The sequence below is a fragment of the Nerophis ophidion genome, linkage group LG13 (genome assembly GCF_033978795.1).
Source record: "Nerophis ophidion isolate RoL-2023_Sa linkage group LG13, RoL_Noph_v1.0, whole genome shotgun sequence".
NCBI lineage: Eukaryota > Metazoa > Chordata > Actinopteri > Syngnathiformes > Syngnathidae > Nerophis > Nerophis ophidion.
Window position 1 is genome coordinate 40250926 of NC_084623.1, and position 22381 is coordinate 40273306.

General features: G+C 39.2%; 1 protein-coding gene across 3 annotated transcripts; it reads right to left on the reverse strand.

Moving 5' to 3' along the window:
* Positions 1-8083: 8083 nt before the first annotated feature.
* sars2 (seryl-tRNA synthetase 2, mitochondrial) lies at positions 8084-22255 on the reverse strand. Of its 3 annotated transcripts, none has more exons than XM_061918912.1 (16): positions 21784-22253; positions 20976-21071; positions 17657-17686; positions 17417-17563; positions 17291-17345; positions 17134-17197; positions 14983-15088; positions 14828-14875; positions 14136-14244; positions 13960-14005; positions 13795-13882; positions 13540-13652; positions 10242-10335; positions 10070-10162; positions 9935-10000; positions 8084-8701 (listed from the first exon to the last, which is right to left on the reverse strand). In XM_061918912.1, exons 1-16 carry the CDS (start codon positions 22051-22053, stop codon positions 8561-8563), a joined length of 1566 nt encoding a protein of 521 aa, XP_061774896.1. In that variant the 5' UTR covers positions 22054-22253; the 3' UTR covers positions 8084-8560. The 3 variants fall into 3 exon arrangements, with proteins under 3 accessions (XP_061774896.1, XP_061774897.1, XP_061774898.1); XM_061918913.1 differs by having other exon boundaries at positions 17423-17563; positions 21784-22250; XM_061918914.1 differs by lacking the exon at positions 20976-21071 and having other exon boundaries at positions 21784-22255.
* Between the last annotated feature and the right edge of the window lie 126 nt (positions 22256-22381).

The window sequence follows — 22381 nt, forward strand, 5'->3', positions numbered from 1 at the left end:
TAGGACTAACATTCTTTAAGTGTAATAAGTCTCTTTTTCTTTTTAATAAGATTTTTATTCTGAAGTTAACCAATAATAATTAAAGTACTTCTTAACATTAATGCGACTTCATGAACAGGTATGGTAGAAAACGGTTGGATGGATTAAAATGCATGAGGATTTTTTATATTTTGAATGTTATTTTTAACACTGTGATTATGTTATAGTAATTTTGTATATCTATTATCACACAACTTTTATGCTTAAGGGCCGTTGCTACAATTATTGTCAATTGTAGTGAAGTGGTATTTTTCTTTGTCCGTGCAAAGCTGGCAATCCAAAAGATTGCCAGCCATTCTGGTATCAGTGTGTGTTCAGGAACGGCCTGCTGACTGCCAAGGCCGAACACCGCCGTGACGCAGACAGAGCAGAGAGACAAGGCGATATCACCAGCATCAACACAATTGCATTTTTGTATAAACATATATTGTGTCTAACTGGAGTTGTCGGGCTTGCCCCCTTCCCTCAGCGACAGCTTCAGTGATGTTAAAAATGGACCTCCCAAATAAAGAGGAAGCACGCAGGCTGGACTTTTACAACGTAGTTTGAATCTGTAACTAGAATACAGCCCAAAACACATCTCCTCATTGAGACAAGTTTAACTCTGTCTCTGCATGATTCCTTGCTTCTCGTCTGTTTAATAGATGTCATCAGTGTTTGAACGTGACAGATTACCAGCGGATATATTCATTTCTTATCGTGTTAAGCAATATCAGCTAAGATTTACCTGAGAGCCAGAAGCACTCATCAAAAGAGCCACATTTGGCTCTAGAGCCATAGGTTCCCTGCCCCTGATATAGACGGACAACATTCACACACTAGGGCCAATTTAGTGTTGCCAATCAACCTATCACCAGGTGCATGTCTTTGGAAATGGGAGGAAGCCGGAGTACCCGGAGGGAACCCACGCATTCACGGGAAGAACATGCAAACTCCACAGAGAAAGATCCCGAGCCCGGGATTGAACCCAGGACTACTCAGGACCTTCGTATTGTGAGGCAGACGCACTAACCCCTCTGGCACCGTGAAGCCCCTACATCCGGACAAACCATGCAAAAATTAAAAAGTTATGTGTACTGTATAATAATAATCTTTCCATCCATTTCCTACCACTTGTACCGTTCAGGGTCGCTGGAGCCTATCTCAGCTGCATTCGGGCGGAAGGCGGCGTACACCCTGGACAAGTCGCCACCTCGTCACAGGGCCATAATTATTAGTAATATATTAGTAGTCATGGGCAGCACAGTGAAACAGGGGTTAGGGCAGTGGTTCTTAACCTTGTTGGAGGTACCGAACCCCGCCAGTTTCATATGCGCATTCACCGAACCCTTCTTTAGTGAAAAACAAAATGTTTTTTCTTAATTTAATGATGTTACTATATTAAAGAAATACTAATAAAGATGTATTTTACAAACAGAAAGTTACAGGAATGTACACATGTTCCCATGTTTACATCTCATTGCGCAACAGGTGAATGTGTTAGTGGGACCTAAATGCGATATCTGACAGGGGTACAAATTATTTCCAACCCCGCCTTGTAATAATAATAATAACTTAGATTTATATCGCGCTTTTCTAAACACTCAAAGCGCTCACAGAGAAAAAGGACTCAACATTCATTCACACCTGGTGGTGGTAAGCTACATCTGTAGCCACAGCTGCCCTGGGGTAGACTGACGGAAGCGTGGCTGCCAGTTTGCGCCTACGGCCCCTCCGACCATCACCTATCATTCATTCACCAGTGTGAGCGGCACCGGGGGCAAAGGGTGAAGTGTCCTGCCCAAGGACACAACGGGAGCGATTTTTTGGATGTCAATAGGTGGGAAGCGAACCTGCAACCCTCAGGTTTCTGGCCGGCCGCTCTACCCACTACGCCATGCCACCCCCAGAGCTCATGTTTTTTTTTGTCATTGTAAGTTTGTGCCAAAAGACTTATATTAGAAAATAATCTCATGGAAATGATTGCTGTCATTTGATTATAATAATAAAAGATTGAACTTGTTATTTAGTCAGGTTTGGGCGGAGGCTTCGTTGAACCCCTGAGGCCGACTGACCGAACCCCTAGGGTTTGATCGAACCCAGGTTAAGAACCACTGGGTTAGTGCATGTGCCTCACAATGTGGAGGTCCTGAGAAGTTGGGATCTTTTTTTGTGGAGTTTGCATGTTCTCCCCGTGACTGCGTGGGTTCCCTCCGGGTACTCCGGCTTCCTCCCACTTCCAAAGACATGCACCTGGGGATAGGTTGATTGGCCCTGGTGTGTGAATGCGAGTGTGAATGTTGTCCGTCTATCTGTGTTGGCCCTGCGATGAGGTGGTGACTAGTCCAGGGTGTACCACAACTTCCGTCCGAATGCAGCTGAGATACGCTCCGGCACCCCCAAAAGGGACAAGCGGTAGAAAATGGATGGATGGATTAGCGGTCAAAATAATAAGGTGTTTTAACTTGAATTGTATACCAACAGTCGTGGTCATAAGTTACATACACTTGTAAAGAACATAATGTCATGGCTGTCTTGAGTTTCCAATAATTTCTACAATTCTTTATTTTTTGTGATAGTGATATTGGCGCCCATACTTGTTGGTCACAAAAAGCATTCATGAAGTTTGGTTCTTTTATGAATATATTATGGCTCTACTAAAAGTGTGACCAAATCTGCTGGGTCAGAATTATACATACAGCAATGTTAATATTTGGTTACATGTCCCTTGGCAGGTTTCACTGCAAAAAGGTGCTTTTGGTAGCCATCCACAAGCTTCTGGTTGAATTTTCGACCACTCCTCTTGACAAAATTGGTGCAGTTCAGCTAAATTTGTTGGTTTTCTGACATGGACTTGTTTCTTCATGACATTATGTTCTTTACACGTATATGTAAACTTATGACTACGACTGTATGTCCATTTGTATTTAATATTTTGCCCACAACAGATATTCTGTAATCAAGTTAAATACTACCAATTGTGTAGAATTAGGCTCAAGCTCACCCGCCATCATAATCAAGGGCCTCTAACTGGAGGGGAAGGTGCGGTGCTATTGTACCGGAGCCTCAAGCACAGCGGGGCCAATTAACTTTTGTAAAGAAAATTTACCTGTGGCAGCATAGGAGAAAGTTATGTGCCAGTTTCACTTGTGCATCTCATTGTTCATAACTGTGGTGCATTCAAGGTCCATCAATTGAAATTAGAAACCTTAGTGAGGTATGTGTTTGTACCGCTTTTTCTCTAGTGACTCAAAGCGCTTTACATAGCAACTTTTAAACCAGTGTGTGTATGTAGTATGTTGCCCGAGGACACAACGGCAGTGACTAGGACGGCGAAAGGGGGAATCGAACCGGGAGCCCTCAAGTTGCTGGCACGACCGTTCTACCAACCTAAACACGGCAAAACCAAACAAAAATTCAAGGAACCAGCACATGTGAGACGGCATTATATTTTAAATCCGAAATTCCAGATGTCGACCTTGAAGCACCACAAGAACAATGGTATGAACATAACTAAATATCAATCAAACAATCAAAGTTTATTTATATAGCCCTTAATCACAAATGTTTCAAAGGGCTGCACAAGCCACAACGACATCCCCGGCTCAGATCCCACATCAGGGCAAGAAAAAACTCAACCCAATGGGACCAACATGAAACCCTAGAAGGGACCGCAGATGTGGAGACACCCACCCTTGGGTAACCGGTGCAATGGATGCCGAGTGGATACGGTTAATAATGTGAGAGTCCAGTCAATCGTGGGGCCACCTGGAGATCCTATTGCATGTAGACAAGTTGGGGCGCAGAGACTTCACGGACTGATGCATAAGGAGCGGTCCACTCTGGGTCCCGACTTCATGTGAAAGTCCAGTTCATTGGGAGGCCAGAAGGCGATCATCTTGAATGGAGACAAGTCAGCAGCAAAGAGACGTCACCAACTGATGCACAGAGGAGTGGACCACCCCGGGTTCTAACTTGGAACAGGTAGCGCCCTCATCCATGGTCACCTGATACCCTATGAACGCAGGAGAGAGGGGCAGAGCAGAAAAGGGAGCCAGAAGATCAACTGGTCTAAAAACGGGTCCATTTAAAGGCTAGAGTATACAAATGAGGTTTAAGATGGGACTTAAATACTTCTACTAAGGTAGAATCTCTAACTGTTACGGGGAGGGCATTCCAGAGTACTGGGGCCCAAATAGAAAACACTCTAAAGGCCACATACTTTTTTTGGTCTCTGGGCACTGGGAATCACTACTAAACCGGATGTCTTTAAAAACAGTTTTCTGGCCGGGACATATGGTACAATACAATCAGCAAGATAGGATGCAGCCAGACCCTTAAGTATTTTATACGTAAGTCGTAAAACATTAATGTTCCATCATAAATGCACAGGGAGCCAGTGCAGGTGAGCCTGTATAGGCGTAATCTGATCAAACTTTCTTGTTCTTGTCAAAAGTCTGGCAGCCGCATTTTGTACCAACTGTAATCTTTTAGTGCTAGACATAGTGAGACCCGAAAATAATACGTTACAGTAATCGAGACGAGATGTAACGAACGCATGAATAATGATTTCAGCGTCGGTGGTGGACAAAATGGGACGAATTTGAGCAATATTACGGAGATGAAGGAAGGCTGCTTTAGTAACACTTCTAATGTGTGACTCACACGAGAGTTAGGTCGAAGATAATACCCAGATTCGTAAAGATACTTTGTTGTCAGTTGTTAAGGTGGTATTATTAAATAAGTGCTGGTGTCTAGCAGGGCCGATAATCAGCATTTCGTTTTTTTAGCGTTAAAATGCAAAAAGTTGCTGGATATCCATTGTTTAATTTCATTTAGACACGCCTCCAGGTGACTACAATCTGGCGTGTTGGTCAGCTTTAGGGGCATGTAGAGTTGGGTGTCATCAGCATAACAGTGAAAGCTAACACCGTATTTGCGTATGTAGATGCCGAAGAGTGTAGGGTCAAGAACCGAACCCTGGGGAACTCCAAACGTTATTAACATACTACAAAGTCACATTGTTATGGGAGACACACTGCATCCTGTCAATAAGATAGGAGTTAAACCAACAAAAGGCTAAGTCTGACATACCAATACGTGTTTTGATACGTTTTTAAAAAATGTTATCATCGACGGTATCAAGAGCAGCGCTAATGTCAAGTAGCATCAACATGGATGATGCATTAACAACCATAGTTAGCAATTTTGTGAGGGCTTCCTCCGTAGAGTAATTTGCCCTGAAATCGGACGGAAAGGGTTTACAGGTTTTTACACACCAATTGTTTATTTAGCTGCTGTGCAACAATATTTTTGAAAATGATCTGATATCTAAAAAGCCCATATTATCGGTAATGGGCTGTTTTGAGGCATTTTTGTTAATGGTATCCGTAGTAGTGATTGTAATAATGTTACGTTTATTTTGCCCAGTGTGCCTTAAATAATTTCGATCACATCTAGGAATTGATATGAGGGGGATTTTCAGATATTTTGCTTTGTGCCGCGATAGATTTCACGCCCCATAATTTGCCACCTCAGTAGAATGCATGTCCACCTCTGGCACAGTCACTACAGAAAAACATTATGTGAGTTGTGTATTATTCTACGAGAAATGCTATGTGTGCAGAAATTTACCAGCCTGGCGCTGGTTAGTACTAGCTTAACTGACTCCTCACCCAAGCTAACAAACACTGTAGTTGCCTGTGTAGTTAGTCAAGTGTGACTCAAATAGTTGTCTATATTTTTGGAATCAGCAAGCCCGGTTTGCCCCAGAAAGAGGGCCAATTATCAATAAACGTTAGCCCCTGTTCACTATAAAAAATAGCCAGACTAATCTGCTATACCTCTCATCGTTGCCTCTCGCAGGCAGGTGGCCGGAGACAAGTACTTTATGCCCAGACATCTTTCCAGCAAGATTACAAGTCCTAGCTATGTTCCTCTTTGTAGTCTCTGACTGTATCATCCTAGTGTCATTAGAGCCGACATGAACAACTATGTTCGCGTAGCTAGTGGTGCGATTCGCTTGCCGCACATGTTTACGAGGCCTGCTGCGAGTCAGCTCCCTAAGACTAGCTTCATTGTGGGAATCTCTAGCCCCGGGAATACATTTAATTATGGCTGGTTTACTAAGCTGTATGTTCGGGGTGGAGTCTCCTATCACTAAGGTGTGGTGTCCGGTATACTGGGGTGTAGGTCTAGCTAAAGGGCTCAATCTATAATGGGTCTTAATCAGGTCACCGTGGCTTGTAGGCCGCTTAGGGTTGCTACAAACTGGGTAAGTTAGCTAGCAAACGAGTCCGTGGCATCTAATGTTACGAAATTACTTTAACTGGTGGACACGGTCCTCCAGTACAGTGGTTCTCAAATGGGGGTACGCGTACCCCTGGGGGTACTTGAAGGTATGCCAAGGGGTACGTGTAGTTTTTTTTTTTTTTTTTAATATTATAAAAATAGCAACAATTCAAAAATCCTTTATAAATATATTTATTGAATAATACTTCAACAAAATATGAATGTAAGTTCATCAACTGTGAAAAGAAATGCAACAATGTCAGTGTTGACAGCTAGATTTTTTGTGGACATGTTCCATAAATATTGATGTCAAAGATGTATTTTTTTGTGAAGAAATGTTTAAAATTAAGTTGATTAATCCAGATGGATCTCTGTTACAATCCCCAAAGAGGGCACTTTAAGTTGATGATTACCTCTATGTGTAGAAATCTTTATAATTGAATCACTTGTTTATTTTTCAACAAGTTTTTCAGTTGGGTTTTTTTTTCATTTTTTTTTCCAAATATTTTAAGAAAGACCACTACAAATGAGCAATATTTTGCACTGTTTTACAATTTAGTAAATCATAAATTGATGACATAGTGCTGTATTTTACTTCTTTACCTCTTTTTCTCAACCAAAAATGCTTTGCTCTGATTAGGGGGTACTTCAATTAAAAAAATGTAAACAGGGGGTACATCACTGAAAAAAGGTTGAGAACCACTGCTCTAGTAGGGCCAACCTATCCATGACAATAGGTTATAAGTAGCATACGTTAATGGGAATAAATCAAAAATACAATAAAATAAATTGTAATTCTTTGGCGCAATTACATTGTAAAAACAATGATAGCAAACCAAACCAAATAAAAGTCCAGCACAGCCCAGTGTAACTATTATTACCAACTTCTAAATTCAAAAACATAATTGGTGTTTTTGCATGTTTTAAAAGGCTGGTTTCAACCAAATTCATACATTAGTTTGTTGTAAAAGTGCATGTAAACATACATAGTGTGTGTATGGGGCAGCAACGTTAGGTTTAGGGTGGGAGAGGGAACCGAGAACTAGTGCGAGACCCCCGACCCCAATGAGGCTAAGCAGTATGGAAAAGGGATGGATGCATAATTAATGATGAGGAATAGTATTTGTCAAAACTTTGGAGACACGTCTTCATGCTAATGAATAAGTAATTGTCTAGTGCTGATGGTGGACTAAAAAAAAGCACACTGTAGCACAGTCACACATACTTTAATTTTTGTTTTAAGTGAATTATGTTAAATAATGGTCTGTATATTGGCCTTTTGGGGTTGACTATAAGACAGTAAGTTGACATAACAAAATAGGTTTCATTCGTTTGACTTTAGTTCCCACACAAACCAGGCCATGTGGAGTTTTAAATGTATATTTCAATGCAAGCAAACTGCACTTAACGGCTGAAGGGTGAAGTGAAGTGAATTATATTTATATAGCGCTTTTCTCAAGTGACTCAAAGCGCTTTACATAGTGACACCCAATATCTAAGTTACATTTAAACCAGTGTGGGTGGCACTGGGAGCAGGTGGGTAAAGTGTCTTGCCCAAGGACACAACGGCAGTAACTAGGATGGCACAAGCGGGAATCGAACCTGCAACCCTCAAGTTGCTGGCACGGCGACTCTACCAACCGAGCTATGCCGCCCCACAGGGTATAGAATAGAAACTAATCGTTCAATTTAGCAAGACAATACAGGCTCCAGCAGCCCGGCGATAGCGAGAGGGACAAGGGGTAGAAAATGGAAGGATGGATGGAATCTGAACTGCAATTCACATGATTTAATGTATTTCAAGCATTTTTTTATTACGAGACTTTCAGAAAAAAATTCAATAGTGTACAAACAGGCCAATATTTTTCCATGATTGTTGATTACAAAAGTCGTTATTCATTACTGTTTATATGATGAAATGACTAGCCGCAGCAGTTACCCATTTCATTTATAACCAGCTCTTTGATTGCCTGTAAGTCAAATAAAGCCTTCAATGTAAGCGAGTTTGACACCCTTGTTCTGCATTTTAAATATTATTTTTTCAGGCTGGCACTAAAAAAAACTAACAAATAAAGGGGTCATAAATGACAAACATGTACACACACACACCAAGTGACGACCATGATTGACATCTATTTCCCGATGCACAAAGCAGGACCCAGGACCCCCAAGTCACAACAAAGTGGAAAAATATATGCGGTCTGAGTAAATGGAATCACTATGATTTCACATGTTATTCCCAACACTGATGTCACCTAATTTTGGGAGCAGGCCTGGGTGGGCGGCAAGGTTGGTTAGGACCAATGTATTTCAGGGGAATGTACGCTGGTTTTTCAATCACTTGGAGGCCCAGATATGGTTGTAAGGCTGCAGGGACACGCACAAAGCCTTCCTGCCAGGACAAAAAATACACACAAAAATTGTATTTTGCATTATTTAAAACAACAAATTAAGAATTTTCATTTTTTTCCCCCAGAAAGGTTGATACAAGCCAATGCAGACAATTTTGATGTATATTTCCCAGTCATATACATTTTTCAAACACTTGGTAAAAATATAGTCTATTGCATTGTTCTCAATTATTTTCTGTTACACCCCGACGTAGAAGAAAATATTTTGCTCGCCCCCCACCCGTGACTATAAATAGAATAATTTGTCTATAAAATTGTTGTAGTTACACCTCTGCATAACATTGTACCTCTTTTAACTTAAAGTAAAAGTATAGAGTATAGATCAACTTACAACAAAGAATAACTTTGTCAACATTGCTTTTTAGTCTGTAACAGGAAAGATTTAAAGTGCATCAATTTGCCTGAAATAAAAAATTAAATAAATCCTTTTTTTAAACTATAAACATTATTTGACCGACTTCAACCATTGAACATGAAAAATCAAATTAAATTAACTCAATAAATATTTAATTTAAATTGATCAACAACATCAACTCAGGAGCACACAATTATAAAACACTTTAACCAACAAAACAAAAATTAATAAAACTATTCGTGCAGATTTTTGTTACAGCATGATACTGATAAAGCATATTAACTGGAGTCACACGCGCCACCCCTGGCATCGGACCGTCTTTTCAGTGGGGGGCCGATCTCACTATTTGAGAAGTAATTGTTTATATTGATTACAATGTACAATCTTTTGATGTTTTCATCAGGACAATGCACACTATCATAGATCATTTTCACAGGGTGCATTTGATTTTGTAATGAAAGTACCGTATTTTTCGGACTATAAGTCGTGTTTTTTTTTTGTAGTTTGGCCGGGGGTGAGACTTGGCCAAACTATAAAAAAATAAAATAAAATAAATAAAAACATTTTTTTTTGGTTTGGCTGGGTCTTACCCCCCGCTGGACTGTGGAGAAGACTGCGACTTATAGTCCGAAAAATACGGTAGTCAATGAGCTATTTTGCTAGATTATTTGTACGGTGATTACGGTACTACAATTGTTTTATCCGTGTGATGTAAAATTTAACAGCTTAATGCTGATTTCTTGGCCAGGTCTATACTTAATAGAATCATACCACATCATGTCATACATAAATCCTCTTATCATATAATTATTAAAACACACATCTTTGGGAAGCCTTTTATAAGGAATGCATGTCTTACTTTGGTCTGGTGAGTCTCTAAGATAGCAATGATTGTCCTTGGGATGGCGCATGCTGTAGCATTAACCTACAAAAAAATAACATTATGAAGTTTTGCTGTATGCTTTGTAGGAACAAACACCAGTGATGTTCTTACTGTGTGGGCGTACTGCAGGCTGCCATCCTCTCTCTCATACAGGATGTTCAGTCGTCTGCTCTGGTAGTCAGTACAGTTAGATCCACTGGAAATCTGACAGGCAGATAACAGAATTGTTGCAAGAAGGATGCACTGTGCACGGCATCACAGCCAACAATGCAGCATCACTGACCTCTCCAAAACTGTTCCTTCCAGGCATCCAGGCTTCAATATCATATTTTCTGTAAGCTGGAAGACCCAACTCCTGTGTTGGCATGTCTAGCACTCTGGGAGAAATACCCACAAATTACAAAATAATGAATACGTATAGTATTTCCTAAAAGGCTGCGATCTATTTGTGACATAGGGTTGTGTGCTTGGGTAGATGACATCATCATGTCTTTTGGATAATTGACCATGACACATGATCAAAAAACATTAAGAGCAAAACATATGTTTAGAATTACAAATAAACCAGTTTTATTGCCCTGTGAGTGTCTTTAGATTGGAGGGTGTCCAATGGACCTGCTGCTCGTTAAAGTGGAATTTTGCCTATCGTTCACAATTATGAAAGACATGACTATGGATGTTTTTTTTTTTATTACATTCTAAAAATTAAATAAACGCGATCAAAAGTCTGCTCTATTCTGCTTATAAAGCACTCAAAAAAACATCTAAACACTTCCATTAAGGTTTTACATACATGTTGTAAGTATATTTGTAGTGTACTAACAAGCATATTTATAATAACATTTAATATTTGCGTATTTTTATAATTTCTAGCATACGTGACACGTTTGCTTTTTTTTTTTTTTTTAAACATCACTGATTACTGCTCACTGCAGACATTATAAGAGCCAACAAACATCACTTACTGTACAAGGTCTGCTGTTATTAGGATGCTGACGGTTAGGATGTTTATGTTTATGTTTTAAGTCTCACCTTAAAACTCATTTGTATACTCTAGCCTTTAAATAGACTCCCTTTTTAGACCAGTTGATCTGCCCTTTCTTTTCTTTTTCTTCTATGTCCCACTCTCCTTTGTGGAGGGGGTCCGGTCCGATCTGGTGGCCATGTACTGCTTGCCTGTGTATCGGCTGGGGACATCTATGCGCTGCTGATCCGCCTCCGCTTGGGATGGTTTCCTGCTGGCTCCGCTGTGAACGGGACTCTTGCTGCTGTGTTGGATCCGCTTTGGACTGGACTCTCGCGACTGTGTTGGATCCATTATGGATCGAACTTTCACAGTATCATGTTAGACCCGCTCGACATCCATTGCTTTCCTCCTCTCCAAGGTTCTCATAGTCATCTTGTCACCGACGTCCCACTGGGTCATTATTGTCACCGATGTCCCACTGGGTGTGAGTTTTCCTTGCCCTTATGTGGGCCTACCGAGGATGTCGTAGTGGTTTGTGCAGCCCTTTGAGACACTAGTGATTTAGGGCTATATAAGTAAACATTGATTGATTGATTGATATATTCCCATTTAGATGGCGAATGACTCAATCCTAGCGAAGAAAAGTGGGGTGGACCCAAGTATCTTTTCGTGTCATTCTCACCATTTTCAGGTACTAACCAGTTGTCAAAGTGTACCAACTTGTCAGAATACGTCCTTAGACGATTTCTTTCCAGGTGAGACGCACATTTTTTATCTACAATAAAATTCTAGGGAGCAAGGAAGCAAGGAAACACCTCACCAGTCGATCATGTCAAAAGTGTACAAAAGTTTTTCATCACGGCGTCGCTATAAATAGTTTGCCTGCGTTATCGTGAATAACACTATCACGAATACTTGGTTAATATTCAAATCAATAAATGGAGTATTACCTTTACTTAATAATTAGAATGCATTAAAAAAATCCATCCATCGTCATGTCTTTCATGATTGTGAATGATACACTAAATTCCACAAAAAGTTAAGTTCCCCTTTAAGAGCAATACATGCTTTTTTGTTAAGAGTCCCCAAACATTTTCAATAAGACCAGAAAATGGAGCTGTATTTGTTGCTGGCTGCTTTTTGAAAAACCATATATGAGGTGTCTGAATACTCGCTAAATCTAGCCTCAAAGTCGATCCTTGCTTAGTATTCTCTGGAAGACGACACGGAAAATGTGTAATCAACCATGGAGATATGGCGGCAATATTGATAAAACAATCTTGCCCTCCTCCAAACGAGCCATTTGTAATTTCAGACGTGACGTACTTTGCCTTAGTTATATCAACAGATATCTCCCATAAATGGCAGATGTTTACCCGAAGAGATTTGAGTGAGTAAGCCATTTTTATTCAATTGTACTCCAAATAAATCACTTCCATCCATCCATCCATTTTCTACCGCTTATTCTCTTTGGGGTTGCGAGGGGCACTGTTGCCTATCTGAGCTACAATCAGGCGGAAGGCGGCGTACACCCTGGACAAGTCGCCACCTCATCGCAGGGCCAACACAGATAGACAGACAACATTCACACATTAGGGACCATTTAGTGTTGCCAATCAACCTAAAATAAATCACTTATTTTTCTCTATTTTCTTGTTGCGAGGCAGTGGCTTGTACATGCGCATGCATGCTAAAATCTTTCGCTGTTGCCTCTAATAAAAAGTTGCATATAGTTCCAACTTATATCTGTCAATAGACTTCATATGGAAGCGCTAAATGTGATGGAGACAGGCAAGAGAGCATGGCCTTGGGGAGGGCTTTGGCGTGTAAATAAGACCGCCCACAAAACGAAGCATTCTGAAGAGAGTCATAAAGCGGTTTGACAATGTTCTGTAAAAATTATCATTGCAACATTTAGAGCAAAGAATCACCATTACATGTTATTTAAACCACACAAGGAAGTGTTTTAAATGGAGAAAAAAAAAAAATCACAATATGACTCATTTATGACTAGTGCTTTCAAACGATTGGATTACTTATTTTCTCTTTTTGATTAACCACATAAATTACAAGCGCACATACTTTCAATAAACTGTAAAAAAATAAACCCCAATATTTTGACACAAATGCGATTCCATTGTCAGAAAGCCATGCAGGAATCTTTTTACTTGAATGCATGTCATTCATTTGTTCATAACAAGCTAACAGTTATACCAAAAGTATTGTCGGGGTGTATTTTGAAATAAAAGTTGCCAGCATACAAACCAGTCGGAGTAATCTGCAGTGACGTATGCATTGATTTGATCACTGACCGTAAAACAACCTGTCCGCCTTTCTGGTAACCATCCACTGTTCAAAGGAGTGTGGTCAAAATAAACTGCGCAATTAATATGGTATTATATATGATTGATGTGATAGTGTTTTGTGATTAATTGCAATAATTAAAGCGTTAAGACACATAGTTATGACACCATCTATTGTGCAGAGTTGTATTGTGTGTATGAGCAAAGGCTATGTAATAGGCAGCATTAAATCTAATTGTGATGGTCCAAATGTATTTGTAAAATAATTGTATGGGAAACACTGATGTGATTTTTTTTGTGTGTTTTCAAACCTATAGTGAAGTTCTAATGAAGAAAACAACTCTTTTTGCAGAGAAACAAACTCCTCTAGCATCTGAGTGCTCTCATCTCCTGTCTCATCTGCGGTCACTCCAAACATCTCGACCTAAAAAAGAACACAATTCATTCACATTGTGTCTAAGCACTCAAGAGTGACTGTGTCATTATTAAAAAAAATGATTGAGAATGTAACAGAAGGCTTGATACAGCTCATTATATTTTGCAGGCTTAGCTAGTGCTTCACTGACCTTATTGAAGTGATGAACTCTATAGAGGCCCCAGGTCTCTCTTCCTGTGTCAGTCTCTGCTCTGTAACATGTACTACTGCACACAGTCCTGCAGTAGGAAGCGACACAGCAGGTCAGCTAGAAATATTTGGAAAACTAAACCGTGAGGGGGGTAGCGCTCGTCACCTGACAGGTAGCTCCTTGAAGTTAACTGCGTGATCCATGAAATAGCCTAATGAAAAAAGGCATCGCACAATGAGCATCAGCAAAATCAACTTGTATTCCCGCAAAAACACAACTTCAAAGACAACTTTTTATTTAAAACCCATCTTTGATTGTCACTAGAGGCAAAAAAGTCATACCAGCCACTCCAACTTCTCCCGTCCCAGCCAGACTTAAGTTGGGAAAACGAGCTGGGTCCAGTGAATAGACCTGAGAGCGATGGGCGTTGGGTTGCATGCCGCATCCCTCCTGGACGAGCATTAAACATAAAGAGTATACAATGAGTGGCAAGGTGGGACATGGGCAGATGAAACACAGAGAGAAACCATTGCATGAGCAGCACAGAAAATGTATTTGTAAAATGTAACAATGCCCCTTTTGAATGACACACTATTAGCTAATAGTTTGAAGATGTGTAGAGCTGCACTGTATTTGAACTGTTTCTGTAATTATGCTGCGGTCATGTAGCGAAATAAGGTGAACAAAATATAAGAAATAGCTTGCAGCTTTTCCCACTATATAGAAAACTAATTAATCTCTTAACCAACGGATACCTATGTGACATATTCAAAAAGGAGCATACAAAGTTGGTGCAGATCTGGACAGGAAATCCAGAAAATATTGTATCTTTTTAATACACTGACTGACCTCCGCATTATAGTGTGACGTTTTTGAAAATCTGAACCCTGGCTGGAGTTTTCCAAAAGCTCAGTTTTTATGGACAAAGGACCTTGTTTGCATGTGATTGAGAGGCCTTTTTCAAATGTGGACATGGCCATGGCTAGCTTAGGTTAGTATACCGATCAAATTGACAGAAAAATGTGTTACTTACAAAAACAGCTCCTTTCAGCATGTCCGGTACAACCATGGGAATGAAGCCCTGTTGCAGCCACAAAAAATAAGTATTTAAACCTAATATTTAGTTGCTTTTTATGTGAATTTTTGTAGATTTTTTTTCCACCAATGTCTAAGATTTATGCTGCTTACACGCCGTTGCAGTGTGTCAAGCGCAAAGTTTTGGAGCGCAATCTGAAGTCTGGCACCCATTCCCCTCAGATAGTAGGATCTGTGGCCTGAGATGTGAGCTAGGTGCCTGCAGGTAAGCAAAGATGTATATTATAATTATATGGAAGGTATAGCCATGTGCGTTCAAAATGACAGGATAGGGGATGGGTGATACAGCCAAAATCTACATCGCGATACATATTGCAGCCTCCTGCAATATCGATGTATATTCCAATATATCATTTGGAACATAAAAATTATAATAAAACAATTTTAAAATGGATCACAAAGGATAATAATTTACCTGCTAACATTGGCAGTAACAAATTAAATCAATTACGGTTATTACTTTCTCAAAACTATTATAATTTACTTGTTGATTTACAGTTGGTATTGGATTACTTTCTGTTGTAACATGGTTTTAACAAGTAATAAACACTTATTCTTCTGTTCATTGGATTCTTTACTCTAGTTTTGGGCAATACAACAAATTTGGGTAACGAACCAATATCAAGTAGTTACAGGGGCAGTATTAGTCATACCAACGCTCATATCCAAGACCATTGAATTCATAGAAACAAGGTTAATCTATAAAAGCCTGAATAGTAAAATGGGTTGTACCAGACAAGTTTTGGCTACCTTGCCTCTTCATGAGGTGTCACATGATGTTGCTGTAACGTACAAACAATTTTACTATTTAGGCTTTTATACACAAACCATGTTTATATATATGTATTATCAGAAGGCCAAATGAACATCTACACTATAAAAGATTACTGAACGATTAAATTTTTTTATCACAATTATGATCAGACAAAACACAGGAGGGCGGTTTACCAATTACAATTACGTTTGGAAATTATTATTGGCTCTGATTTAAAAAAAAAAAAAATATATATATATATATATATATATATATATATATATAGCGCTCTACCACGGTATCGAGCACTATTCTCTGGATAATCCAATCAAGACACATATATATATATAAATATATTTGCACTTAAAGCCCTCCTGTGTCAAGGCACTTATTTCCTGAGTTTGTAAACAACAAAAAAATAAAAATAAAAGATGTTTTGATAGTAAAATGATTAATTTAACCAATGTGGTATCAACTTAAAACTATACTACTTGGTGTATCATTACTCTTGATATTTGTATCAATTCGCCGCCAACTTGTTTACATTGAAGAGCTCTAGCTAGCGGTTAGCATATCTTCCTACAGTGTGTAATGTAGCATGTTTAGCTATTCCTCGTGCTCCTTAGATGATATTTTTCAAAAAACTTAGTTTATTTGCCGCCATGGAGGTGAGGATTACTTACTTATAAGTGGCTTTGCACTGTGGAAAGACGTTAGCCGCCGGCGAGGATGCTACATTTTGTTGGTGACGCGGTCGTTGGCTTGTCACTGTCAAATGTGCTGACACAACTAGAATGTATCATCAAAATACATTATCATGATATAAGGCTAGTGGAGGTGGGGGAAATAATCGCTTTTTAGATGCGTCGCAATTCGGATATGGACAATTATAAAATCGATTAGTAAACATCAATAATCGATTATCAATGTATTTATTGTAAATAAAAGTAATGCAGACAGTTTTAAAATTTGGCTGACTGCAGCAAGCCACCTATCGGAAAATCCGACCAGCTCCTTTATTATAGGGCACTTATAGTCCAATTTTGCACACATTTCCATTAATTTAATAAATGTGAGAATTAATCTAACTGTCTCTTATTACAAATGCATTGTTTTTTAAAGTTGCAAGTGATAAACGCTTATTTAGGAAAACAAAAAGAATTGTAAAACTGCATCAATACATATACATTATAGATGCATCAATAATTGCTTTTATTCTAATCGTAGCTCCTGAATTGTAGGGTGCCCAAATATTACCACCTCTAAAGGATAGTATTAAAAGCTCTATCATCAGCCAAATTTATATAATTTATATTGTCTATATCGTGCAACCCTATGGCAGGATTTCCCCATTTGTTGTACCAAATTTGCATGTTTGAACAGCAAAACAAAATGTGGTGCAGTTAATAATCATACAGTAGAGCTCAAGCTGGATGTTAAGCATGTACAGAATGGCTTTTCAAGTCGGAACAAGTGCTAGGAGTTGTCACCTCTGTCTGATGAGACCCAACTCCTCCCCCAGTTCAACATGGCCTCTGGGTTTGAAGTCAAATTCTATAAGAAAAAAATAACTTATTTTTAAACACAATTACTTAATGTAGAAACAGCAAGTGAAGTTGGCAATAACCTATTCCTCAGAACACTAACCTGGTTTCTGTCCAACCAGCTCCACTACCCTCGCCTGGCTCTCGTCTCCGATGGGCTGGGAAAGGAAAAGTTTGACATTTCAAACGACGAAATTCACATGAATAAGGTCACTGTACACATATTCACTCTCACAACATCAGGGTGGGTGGTGTTGGGCAGACGAAGCGCTCGGCTATAGTGTTCCTGATCGAGCTCTGTCTCTCTGCTATACAGCTGGTTCAGTCTGCTGCGGATATCTCGACCTTTTAGCAGAGCCTGGTTGTACTCGGGAAGCTGTGTGATGAACAGAAAGAAGCTCAAAATGGATATAAAAGCAGTGTTTAGGATGTAAAAGATCATTTTCAAGAGTCCGAAAGTTTGACTTACGTTGGTGAGAACTTGCTTTGGGTGCTTTGCCTAAGAAGAGATGATTTTGTCAAATGTATGATTCAGCGTCATATTTTTGTGACTTTTGACCCTGAACACATACAAGTGAATATTACAAATTACTATCTTAAATTGATTACATCAAAGGGTGTACGCAGATATCAATCACACTCAATTGACATTGAATCAGGTACCAGGTGGTGTAGTGGAGTTAATTTACTTTCACGTTTTTGTCGCTGAAGCTTGTCGCCAAGTCCACCTACCCATGGCATGAGCTAAAAATGTTTGCAATATATTCTAGTTCATTGTCTAGCATCAATGATTTTTATTTGATGTATCCCTAGGAGGAGTTTTTCTAAGTACGACACCTGGTAAAAAGCCTATTCCGAAACAAAATGGCCAACTTGTCTAGTTTGTTTATTAGGTTTCTATATTGTTGAATCAATGAGTGAAACCATAAGCTTTTCAAAACACTGCTTTTGTAACATAAAATATTTTTTTTTTATACTATGTGTGTATTAGTGGGGAATAGTGGACTAGGTCGGACAAGAAAGAGGGGGAGATAGCACGTCAATCGAACGCAAGCACCTAATAGACAGCCACCAATTTGTGACCTACAGAATTTAAAGCAGAACTGCACTTTTGTTTAATTTTGCCCATCATTCAAAATCCTTATGTAAGGCAAGAACACTCGTATCTTTCGATTTTTGCGCATTCTAAATACCGAAAATCTGCTAGCAAGAGGTGGCTAACAATACAGTTATGGAAATGAGCTATTCAACATTTTATAAATATATATATATATATATATATATATATATATATATATATATATATATATATATATATATATATATATATACATGCTGTACGTAGGAATGTAATGATGTGAAAATGTCATAGGTATTGTTACCAAAATGATCATGGTTATAATTATTATGGTTTTGTTTAATGTGCTAAAATAGTAATTATACACAATTATGACCAAGTTTTATATAAAAAAATAAATACGATAAACAAATAGCCACACATTATACTTTATTGGCAGAAAAAATATGTTATAATATTGTTCTGGCTACTTAAAGGCCATATTATTTTCATTTGAGTGTTCAGTTTTATTTCGTATGAACAATTTTTTTTACATTATAAAGCAAAAAATATATGTTGGATGTATCTCATTCGATTTATGTGACATCACGCAAATTCACTTCCTGTTGTCAAACTGTTGAGTTTCAATTGAGCTCTCAGTCTAAGAAAACACAGCCTGTAGGTTTAATGTACACAATTTAAAATCTTAGTTGTCACACAGTAATGTGTTTATACAAGTTTAGAGTAGGGAATTTTTTTATTTTAATGGGAAAATAGTTAATGTCGCTTGTATAATGGTAGCTTAATGTGTATCTAAGAAATGAGCATTGTCACCGGTTTGTGAGTTTACCAAAGTGTTTAAATTTGTTTTACAATAGTTTGAATGTAAAACGGTAATACTAACCGTGGGGAGTTTTACCGCTGTTTATCATTATACCGTTTAACGGTACATCCCTAGCTACAAGTATGTATGTCATAATAGAAAAGTGCGACATAAAATCAAATCCATTCTTTTTATTAATATAATGTACATATTCATGACCTTTAACGTCATTTAAAAAATTATAAGCTCATTATTAGTGCTCAGGCTCAAATTATTCAACACATAGGCTCCAGTACACCCTGCGACCCCGAAAGGGACAAGCGGTAGAAAATGGATGGATAAATATCGCAACATGCATCGACTTTCAAAAAATTGGCAGATCTAATCTAGATGGCCTTTACAAAAATGTTTAAATGTGGCTTATCAACACCTACAGCTGCCAACACTAAAAGATGAGCCCGTGTTGATGCCACGATAAATGTTCTGTTGTATTTTATTTTTTTATCATATTGTATATATATTGAGTGCTTTTTTCCTATTTATCTCTCTTTTCTTTTTAATTGTATTTTTACTGCGTTTTTTACATCATGGCCAGGGGACTACAGATGAAAACTAGCCTTGTGGCTAATTCTGGCTTTTTTAACCATGTGAAGTCATGTGTTTTATGAAATTGCATTGTCCCCTTTGAAATAAACTAATCTAATGTTGGTCTGTAAATTCCACACGCACATAATTCACAACAGCGATTACAATGACTTAAAGGCCTACTGAAACCCACTACTACCAACCACGCAGTTTATATATCAATGATGAAATATTAACATTGCAACACATGCCAATACGCCCGGTTTAGATTACTAAATTGCAATTTTTAATTTCCCGCGAAGTACCCTATTGAAAATATCGTGGAATGACGCCGCGTATGATGACGCGTGCACGTGACATCACCGGTTGTAGCGGACATGTTCTTCCAGCACCGCTCACGGCTAAAAGTTGTCTGCTTTAATCGAATAATTACACAGTATTCTGGACATCTGTGTTGCTGAATCTTTTGCAATTTGTTCAATTAATAATGGAGAAGTCAAAGAAGAAAGATGTAGGTGGGAAGCGGTGTATTGCAGCTGCCTTTAGCAACACAAACAGCCGGTGTTTCCTTGTTTACATTCCCGAAGGTGAAGCTTTACTATGGAAAAGAGCGGTCAAGCGAACATGGTTCCCGAAAACATGTCAACCGGCAGGTTTCGGTGAGAAAATTGTGGTAATAAGTCGGCTCTTGCCGTAGACATGAGCGGAGCTTGTGTACTCCTGGAGCTGCGGACTCTCTTACCTCCTCCCACCGGAGACACTGGCGGTCGCCACACCCGTGGCCACACCCTTCTGACTTTCAGGTACCATATAATCTCACTAAAACACCAATTACACAATAAGCAGATAAGGGATTTTACAGAATTATCCTAGTAAATGTGTCTAATAACATCTGAATCGCTCCCACGGCCCTCGCCTTTTTTTTCTAGTCCTTCACTCTCACTATCCTCATCCACAAATTTTTTATCCTCGCTCAAATTAATGGGGAACTCGTCGCTTTCTCAGTCCGAATCGCTCTCGCTGCTGGTGGCTATGATTGTAAACAATGTGAGGAGCTCCACTACTTCCGGTGCAAGCAAGGCTTTTTTATTAGCGACCAAAAGTTGCGAACTTTATCGTCGATATTCTCTACTAAGTCCTTTCAGCAAAAATATGGCAATATCGTGAAATTATCAAGTATGACATATAGAATGGACCTGTTAACCCAGTTTAGATAAGAAAATCTCATTTCAGTAGGCCTTTAAGCTTTACTTGGAAATGTATAAACCTGCAGACATCAGTTTCTAATGCAATAATCATAACAAACATCACATTAATACTGACCACAAAAGCTTTGACTGTTCCACTAATTTGCTGCTTCTGCTCTTCCAGCTCTAAAATTTCTTTTTTTACTGCATGGAGCTGCTGCCAAACAGACACCTGCAATAAGGGAAACACAAAAAAAATTAAAGTTACCGTATTTCCTTGATTTTCCGCAGGGCATATTTTATGCACCTGCCTTGAGTCAAACTCGCTTCCCAAAAAGAATTAGCGCATGCTTAATATTACCGCCTGGTCAAACTTGTGACGTCACGAGTGACACTTCCCCTGTCATCATTTTCAAAATGGAGGAGGCTGACTTCAATACCGGTAATTTGAAATCGCATAAAGGGTAGAAGATTAAGAGCTATTCAGTAGGATATAAGGTCGAAGCTTACATCACACTTAAATTTTCACTGCATACCTTTGGTAAGTGCCGTAGTGAAAAGAGGTTTTAAAATAATTAGCGCATGCTTACTTTTACCACATGCCTTTGGTAAGCGCAGGAGTGAGAAGGGGTTTTAAATTAATTAGCGCCCCGGCGGCAATTCAAGGAAATACGGTAAGCGTATTTTATGGTACCATTTTAGAAAAGACATGCACCTGGGGATAGGTTGATTGGCGACACTAAATTGGCCCTAGTGTGTGAATGTGAGTGCTAATGTTGTCTGTCTATCTGTGTTGGCCCTGCGATAAGTGGACGACTTGTCCAGGGTGTACGCCGCCTTCCGCCCGTTGTAGCTGAGATAGGCACCAGCGCCCCCCGCGACGCCAAAGGGAATAAGCGGTAGGAAATGGATGGATGGATTTTAGAAAAGTGTATTACACCTACAATGAGTTTGACGTCTTCACCGCGTAGCTCGCCCTTCCTATTTTCTACATTGGCGATGACTTTGTCGGTGTCTTCACACACCGCTCTCATGTCCAGCTCCGGCTTGTCACTGTATCCTCCAAGGACATGGTCATACAAGCTGCTCGCAGATCTATGAGAAAAGCGACGAGGAACGACGAAGCCTATGTTCTTTATACAATAACGCCGCAACACCGGCGTCAACGCAAAAATGCGTCTAGTTGCCGCACTCGTAACTAAACACGTCGCCATGTTTGAGATACGGCATGGTGTTGCATTCACTAGAAATTGGAATTGGCAGTACTAAAGCGTTTTGATGCTCACGACTGACCAAGCCATATTTAACACAGAATATGCAGATTATGACGTCTTGGAAAACATGACGCAATTTTATAATTTAATGATACAAAGGCCGTTCGCAGGTCATTGTCCGCCTTTGTGAAAAGCTTAGAGTACTCCTTTCAACTACAGGGACGCTGTTTGTAAAGGCAGCGCCACACCGGAAGCAGAAAAAAACTATTACCGTTTCCTTGTGTTTGTTTTCATCAATTATATGTATTATATACAATTATTCAATAAC

Excerpts from the sequence above, each read along its gene's own strand:
- sars2 (XM_061918912.1), bottom strand. The coding sequence starts at position 22,053 with ATGGCGACGTGTTTAGTTACGAGTGCGGCAACTAGACGCATTTTTGCG. Across the intron at positions 17,564-17,656 it reads CAAAGCAAGTTCTCACCAAC|CTTCCCGAGTACAACCAGGC; the intron begins GTAAGTCAAACT and ends TTCATCACACAG. Across the intron at positions 17,346-17,416 it reads CCCACCCTGATGTTGTGAGA|CCCATCGGAGACGAGAGCCA; the intron begins GTGAATATGTGT and ends TTCCTTTCCCAG.